Here is an 8,607-nt window from a genome sequence, read left to right on the forward strand (position 1 = left end):
AAAAGTTAAACTAGTTATCTGCATATTAAAGGGGAACACAAACCTAATCGAAAGCCTCTTTACACATTTTCCTTTACAAAGTCATTATACGCCCCTTCTCACAGTCTCCTGAATGCCATTTGATGGTCGTGTTAACACCACCCCACCCAACCCGCTCCGCTTGGCATCCAATCCGTGTGCATCGTTCCACTGCCGCATCCTCATGAGCTCAGCCACAGGGCTCAAGGATGGCAAAGAGGCCGGTAGGGAAACCGGTGACCGGCTGTCGCATTCCACCCCGGCCCTTGATCCTATCATAGGGTCACAGCTCTGCTGATGAAACGGGCTGAAGTCACATTTATATCTCCCCCCCCCCCCAAAAAAAAAAAAAGGGCATCTTCCCCTGGCTTTTAACAGCCCTTTACTTCCAGATATCTAACACAGCAACCTGATTTTTTTTTTTTAATTGTTTGGTGTTTGTTTGGGGATTTTTAATATATGCTAAAAATTAATTTCCCACCAACCGTAATCGTGGACGATGCTTCCTGCCTGACTTCTAATTATCCCACTTCTAACAGATTTTAAAAAATAAAGGTGCTTGTGTTGGGACATCCTGACCTTGAGATTATGAAGCCCGAGGACAACCGGGTACTGAGGGGACAGGAATTTAAGTGGCTTTGCGCCTCCCCCATCCCCCAGAGACTAATGTCTGGGGGAACAATCTTCCCCCCCTCACAGGAAAACCACAAATCGCAGGAAAAGGAAGCGCCGGATCTCTTCGGGAAAGCACGGGAAGTGAGGGACCGCCACTAGCCCCTTCCCCCCCCCTCCCCCAGACTAATATGGGCGAGCCGGGCAGCAGCTCGTCTCCTTGCAGCACCCCCCACCCCACTTTTCCCACCAGGGGCTTATACAGATGAAACTCACCTCTCTGAAGAAGCTGTCCATAACTCCAGCAGCAACGAAAACCCACGGCTGGATGGGGAGGACGGGAGGGAGTCCTAAGACTGCAGCCCCGGGTCCGGCCAATGCATGTGCTCAATAAATCCCAGCTAATTTCCCAGCGCTTTAACACCGGCACCTTCAATCCATGCCGCCGCTTTGTCCTTTTTTAACAGCCAAATCCGGATCCCTTTGTGTCCCGGGATCCCCTCGGAGCTACTGCCGCAGCGAAGGAAATAGGTGCATGTCTTCCGTCCTTCGCTGGAAAGGAAATGCTTTTTAAACCGAGGTTTGTTTGTTTTTTTCTTGCAGTCCTTCGCCACAAAAACCCTCAGGTAAATCCGAAAAGAAAAGATCAACAACTCAGAATGAAACAACAAAAAAAAAAAATTAAAGAAAATAACTTAACTCCGGGTATTAAGATGAACCTTAAATGCAACAGGAAAACCGGCTTTCAAACTTTGCCACTGAAACCGATTCCGGCAGCTGCAGCTATCGCTTCAACTGGCTCAGGTGGGGGTGGGGGAAAAGGGAGGGCACGCCCCTAGGCCACGCCCCCACTGCACAAGCTCCACCAATCCCAACGCAGCAGCCCCTTTCCCTTCCTCCCCTTTGGAATCTTGTCCTGGGCCGGCGGCACTAACAGTTCGAGTTGCCCGGGCCGGAGGGTTTAGAAGAGACCTCCTACCTTCCACCCTCCCCCCCCTCCTAAATAGCGCTTCCTGTTCTCTTTGTTGCCCGGTGTAAGAGACTTACTTATTCATTCATTTGTATTGGTTTTGTTGTAGGTGCTTGTTACTACGTTGCAGGAGACTGTCTGCACAGCCAAAGGAGCTTTGTGTATTCCGGCTAAATGCCAAAGGCTTGGGAGGTGGGAGGGAGAAGCCTCGTTGTCTGCGGGGTATTGCGATGCGCACGTGTGTGGATCCCAGTAGGAAACGACAGTGGCACCAGGCCTGTTCAGAAAGGCAATTTTAAGCGTAAAAAAATCTGCTTTCAAGCAGCCTAGCTGTAACGTAAGCGACTGCCCCCCCCCCTCCATATCATTTGTACACAATCCACGTGGAGTCCGGTGTGCTGCTCTTATAGGGCCAAACTTCCGTGTAACTTAGGAAACTTTCAGTAGGGCTGTTGGTATATAATGAAAGCTTGTTAAAACCCAGCTCTGACAGCAAATGAGTTGGGGGGGGGGGGGTTTGTATTGCTGAAGAAAAAGGGCACAGCTGTTTCCGAGGCTGGTGTTGGAAACTTGTATTTTCCCTTTCCTTTTCCAACTACTTCCACAAAAGGAAAACAGAAAGTTACCTGATGCAGCCCCCAAGAATCTGGGTGTCATTGTAGACACTACACAGAAATGTTCTGCCCAGCATGCAGTAGTGGCCAAAAAAAGCAAAAGGGGTGCTAGGAATTATTAGCAAAGAGATGGTAAATAAGACCAAGACTATTATAATACTTCTGTATTGTTCCATGAGTAATGTGACCATTTATTTTATTTTTTTTTCCTCAAAACGGGACAGGACACCCCAGATCCTCCCCCTGATTTTGTTAAATATAGTACAAAATATAGACAGCAGATATAATTTCTCAAAATTGGCACATTTTGATACACTAAATTGAAAATTAAATCATTTTTCCTACCTTTGTTGTCTGGTGATTTCATGAGTCTCTGGTTGCACTTCATTCTGACTGTGCATCCTTCCTTTCTTTCTCTCTCTCTGCTCCTCTTCCCCCCCCCCCACACACCTTTCTTTCTTTACTGACCCTCCCTCCTCACATGCACCCTCCACTGTCCACCTCATAGTGGACATGAAGCTAAACAGAAAAACATTATTGCAGTAATCACCCTTGTTGTGCAGCTCTAGAGACCAAATCCCCTGTGGATCTTTTCTGTCTCCCTGCCCCCTTTTCTTTCTGTCTCTCTCTCTCTGCCCCCCCCCCCCCCCCAAGCTGCTGCCAATTTTTCCAAGCCACTGCCGACGCAGCAACAGGCCAAGTGCGTGCAGAAGCAACTGTACAAGCCTTACCCCCTGACATCAATTCTGACTTCAGAGAAGAAGTTCCGGGCCAGCCAAGCAACAATTAGCTGGCCCGGAACTTTTTCGCCGATGTCAGAATTGACGTCGGGGCGGGGGGGGTGGGTGGGGGGGAAAGCTTGTGCAGTCGCTGCTGCACGCAACATATCTGTTGCTGTGTCGGCGAAGAAGGGGAAACATTGTCTTTAGATCACCTGTCCCATTGTCCCCATGCACAGCTTCGGGACGCTGTTTCTGAAAACAGGACATTTCGGCATCCCGAAGCTGTGCTTGGGGAGAACAGGACAGATTATCTAAAAACGGGATGGTCCTTTTCAAAACGGGACGTATGGTTACATTATCCATGAGATGACCTTGCCTTGAATAGTGCATTCAGTCTTAGTTGCCCCAATCTCAAAATAAATACTGCAGAATTAGAGAAGATTCAAAGAGGAGTGACCAAAATAATAAAGAGGATGGAACTCCTCTCATATGAGAAAACACTAAAGAGGTTAGGGTTCTTCACCTTGGAAAAGAGATGGATGAGGGGGGAATATAACCGAGTGGTTTACACACACAGCTCCTGATTGGTGGGGCCTGACTTTAGTGCAGGAAGAGGCGGTTGGAGCATATCGCGAGTGATTTTATTCACTCGCCAGCGCTCCGGCTGCTCTCTCCTGCCTCTCCGGAATGGAACCCCCGCAAATATCGGGGGAGTACTGAATTATGCAGTCAATAATTTAAATTGAATGGCATAAATAAAACAAATAGGAATCAAATAATAATCCACAATAGGACCAATAATAAGGTAAATTGATATAGGAAAAGAAAAAAATATAATGATGAAACCCTCCCATTAGAGTGGGTTTCTGACAGAGCATAGAAAGAGGTGTTTGTGAACAATGGGTTTGAAACCAGCAATTATCTGTTTGTGTTACAACTGAAAAAGGGTTTATCTCTGCTACTTGATTGCAGGAGGATTCTATCCAATTTATAAAAGTTAATCTGCCATTTGGACACCCAGTCTTCCAATTTCCTAAGGTCTTCCTGCAGTTTTTCACAGTCCATATGCATTTTAACAACTTTGAGCAGTTTAGTGTCATCTGCAAATTTAATCACCTCACACGTAGTTCCAATTTCCAGATCATTTATAAATAAGTTAAATAGTGTCGGTCCCAGTACAAATCTCTGTGGCACACCACTATTTACCCTCCTTCATTGAGAAAAATGGCCATTTAATCCTATTTTTCGCTTTCTGTCCAACAGCCAATTTTTAATCCACAATTGAACATTGCCTCCTATCTCATGAGGAACTTTGTCAAAAGCTTTCTGGAAATCTAGATACATTACATCTCGCCTTTATCCCCATGTTTATTCACATCTTCAAAGAAGCAAATTGGTAAGGCAAGACCTCTCTTGGCTGAACCAATGCTGACTGTCTCATTAAATCATGTTTGTCTACATGTTCCACCATTTTTATTTTTATAATGATTTCCACTATTTTGCCCGGCACCGAGGTCAGGCATACTGGTCTGTAATTCCCCGGATCTCCCCTGGAACCCTTTTAAAAAATCGGCGTAACATTGGCCACTTTCCAATCTTCAGGTACTACAGACAATTGTAGCGACAGGTTATAGATCACTAACAACAAATCAGCAATTGCATGTTTAAGTTCTTTCAGTACAGAGCAACAGAACCAAAAGAAGGGAGGTCCAACCTCATCTGCAGTAAAAAAAAACAGCCAGGAACAAACAAACCAAAACTGCAGATATGTACAACGATGTAGGCAAATTTTATTGTGACAAGCAAACTATATATTAAAACCTTTTTACCAAACGGGGGACCCAACACGGTCCGTGTTTCGGACAACCTTCATCAGGGGTCCATGGTAGATAAAGGAAAAAACATATGTCACAACAAATATTGAAAAATATAATATAAAACCAAACAGATGATGTGTCACGCCGAGAGTCTCTGCAAATAGTAAAAATCGCTTTTATATTATATTTTTCAATATTTGTTGTGACATATGTTTTTTCCTTTATCTACCATGGACCCCTGAAGGCTGTCCGAAACACGGACCGTGTTGGGTCCCCCGTTTGGTAAAAATGTTTTAATATATAGTTTGCTTGTCACAATAAAATTCGCCTACATCGTTGTACATATCTGCAGTTTTGGTTTGTAAGTTCTTTCAGTACCCTGGGATGTATACCATCCAGTCCAGGTAGTTTATCACTAACTTGTCGATTTGGTTTTGTACGTCTTCCTGGTTCACCGAGATTTCTTTCAATTCATCCACCTCATCACCCTTGAAAACCATTTCCAGTTTAGGAGGATTTCTTACATCTTCTTCCATAAAGGCCGAAGCAAAGAATTCATTCAATCTCTCCGCTATGGCCTTATCCTCCCTGAGCGCACCTTTTAATCCTTGATCATCTGTCAGTCCCATGGATTCCCCCACAGGTTTTCTGCTTATGATGTACCTAAAAAAAATTGTTACGATGAGTTTTTGCCTCTTTGGCAAGTTCTTCATAGTCTTGTTTATCGGCAGTTGGGGCGGGTCATATGTTCAGGGAGTCTATAGACAGGAAGGAGTGGGCAATCCTCCTGCCTATCATGGTTGATGGGGTGCTTCCTGGGTTCTGGCAGGAGGGAGTGAGCATCTCTTCTGCCTATCGTAGTTAGCAGGGTGTTTTGCAGATTCCCTCCTGATAATGCCAGGAAGCACTGCCGGCTCAGCTGATCGTGGGGAAAATACTCCTGCTGCGGTCAGCTTAGGGCTGCTGCAGCTTGACTTTAGGATCCCACGACAGCATAGATAGGCAGCTGAAATGTAGGCCAGGGTTTTCTGGGCCTACTTTTCAGCCACCTATCTTTGCTGAATTTAGGTTCAATTCTGTAACCTGTAATTGACACATGATCGGTGACCGCTTTTAAGGCAGCCACCGACATAGGCGCTGGTTATAGAATCTGGCCCTAAGTGCATAGCACATAATGGTATAGGAACTGGATGGTTACGGGTAGAGAAAGGGCTGAGATGGCACATTGAGGTTGGCATTTGTGCAGTTAATTTTTGGTGCACTTATGGGATCTTCTTGAGCTGACCATAAGTGCATCTCTGCTAAATGAAAAGAAACCTGATGTGTGGTTAAAAAAAAAAATCTGTGTGGTAACTAATCACACCAACAGTTAGTGCTTTTTGGTTCATAGACAACGGCGCGAAAGACAAAGGTGCGCCCAGACAATTGAGCGCAGCGTGGAGGCGTGCGCCGCTCAAAATTACTGTTTTTAGGGGCTCCGACGGGGGGTTTTGTTGGGGAACCCCCCCACTTTACTTAATAGACATCACGCCAGTGTTATGGGGGGTTTGGGGGGTTGTAACCCTCCACATTTTATTGTAAACTTAACTTTTTCCCTAAAAACAGGGAAAAAGTAAAGTTTTCAGTAAAATGTGGGGGGTTACAACCCCCACACCCCCCACAATGCCCCCACAATGCGGCGCGATGTCTATTAAGTAAGGTGGGGGGTTTCCCCCCATGCCCCCCCCGTCGGAGCCCTAAAAACAGTAATTTTGAGCGGCGCATGCCTCCGCACTGCGCTCAATTGTCTGGGCGCGCCTTTGTCCCGACGCGCTTTTGACCTGACACCGTGTTTTTTATGTATTCAGTTTTCTATACTGTTCTCACAGGGAAGCTCAAAATAGTTTACATGAATTTATTCAGGAATTCAAGCATTTTTCCCTGTCTTGATGGTTTCACAATCTATCTAATGTACCTGGGGTAATGGGGGGCTTAGGCAACTTGCCCAGGGTAATAAGGAACAGTGTGGATTTGAACCCACAACTGCAGGGTATTAAGGCTGTAGCTTTAACCACACTCTCCCCCTTTGCCTTTCCACTTACTGCACATTAATTTACCTGTATATTATAGTATGTAAAGTGCTTTGATTGTAAGCACAGAAAGGCAGTATATCATATCCCATCCCCGGATCCAAGATGGCCACGGTAGCCTGTGCATGAGAGAGACGCTGTGCACTGTTCCTGTTTTTCTACTAACCTCAGTTTAATAATGCCGAAGAGAAGAGGTAAAGGAGTCGGTGGAGCCTCCCGACGACCGGAGACCCCCCTCAAGCGGCTCTATCGATGAGATTTTGCGGCGCATCGTTGGAGGAATGGATTTGTCTGGGAGTGGAGTTGTCGACATCGGCGATGAGTGACGCTGTTCCAGATGACCTGGAGCTAGATGCTACTCTGAGCCCAGACCATAGAGTTCCTCCTCCTCGGCCACAGCAAGCAAGCTCTCCACAGGAAGTGAGCACGTCCAAAGAGGCTGTGCTCCTACTGCGAGAGGCTGGTTTAACAGAGAGCTTGCCTCTGGAGTCAGCGGGGGAACTTGTATCCCTGGAGCTACCTATGGCCGGAAGAGCAACTGAGGAGTTAGTACAAGGGATAAAAGTCATGAATCCAGCAAAGAGTAAGACTGAATTAGCACTACAAGACTTTTCTTCATTAGTAAAACCTCCTGAAGTTACTTTGGAGAATATTTGGGACTTAGTTGTAAACCTGGGGAAAACTTTTTCCCCAAAGGTTGAAGAGATAGAAGGAAAATTAAAAGTACATCAAGAAGAAATTTTGCAAATGAAACAAGAGATTAATCAAAGTAAAAGTGCGATTCAAAAAATGACTATAGAATTGAAAACAATAAAAAATATTCAAGAGACACAAGTTGAAGATAGTAATAATATACGAAGAAAACTAGAAACTCTTGAAAATTATAATCGCTTTAACAATTTGAGGATATTAAATTTTCCTAAAGACCTTTTGATAAATCCTCGAGATATATTAGAGATATTTTCTGGATGTTCTGAATGTTCCAGAACAATCATTACCTCCCTTTGTTAGGGTATATTATCTTCTGGAAAAGAAAATCCATGAACAAACAGATCCAGAACAAAATGGTCAAGATAAATCTCTAAATGTCTCTGAATTATTGGTTCCTCAGAAAAAATTGGAACCAACACACACAGCCTCTGTCCCACAGAATCATAATGGACCAGAAAATCTGCAACAGCCTCGAGTGGTGGACATAGCAGCAGAATTTGTTCAAGGGCAGGCTCTTCCAGCAGCCACAACACCAACTGACACTCACCACAGATGCCTCAAAGCAGGGGTGGGGAGCCCACCTCCTCCACCTGAGAACCAAGGGCCCCTGGTCCCCATCCGAGGCCAAACAACACATCAACCTGATAGAACTCAGGGCAATTGGGAATGCCCTACAAGCCTTTGCCCCCTGGATCTCCAACAAGACCTTACTGATTCAGACAGACAACCAGGTGGCAATGTTCTATATCAACAAGCAGGGAGGCACGGGCTCACTCACCTTCTGCAGAGAGGCCCACAAAATCTGGACATTCGCTTTAGCAATCAACACTCTCATCCAGGCCACCTACCTCCCGGGCCAGAACAACGCCCTGGCGGACAGCCTCAGCAGAAAGCTGGACCCCCACGAATGGTCCCTCCACTCGGCAGTAACCCAGGACCTCTTCCACAAGTGGGGCCTCCAACAAGAGACCTCTTTGCAACAGAGGACAACAAAAAGTGCCCACAATTCTGTTCCAAAAGACCAGCACAATACAGCCAAACCAGGGACGCTTTTGCCATACATTGGGGAAAACA

The 8,607-nt window shown here is 45.7% G+C and overlaps 1 protein-coding gene across 1 annotated transcript in view; it reads right to left on the minus strand.

Annotated features, from left to right (window-relative positions):
• MYO10 (myosin X) overlaps nucleotides 1-1,400 on the minus strand; it is a 522,066-nt gene extending 520,666 nt beyond the window's left edge. Inside the window, exon 1 of the mRNA XM_033935250.1 lies at nucleotides 907-1,400. Within this exon, the coding sequence (XP_033791141.1) occupies nucleotides 907-927 (21 nt within the window). The 5' untranslated portion in view covers nucleotides 928-1,400. The remainder of the gene's footprint in view (nucleotides 1-906) is intronic.
• Between the last annotated feature and the right edge of the window lie 7,207 nt (nucleotides 1,401-8,607).

Source organism: Geotrypetes seraphini, chromosome 2 (assembly GCF_902459505.1).
Source record: "Geotrypetes seraphini chromosome 2, aGeoSer1.1, whole genome shotgun sequence".
In the NCBI taxonomy this organism is placed as follows: domain Eukaryota; kingdom Metazoa; phylum Chordata; class Amphibia; order Gymnophiona; family Dermophiidae; genus Geotrypetes; species Geotrypetes seraphini.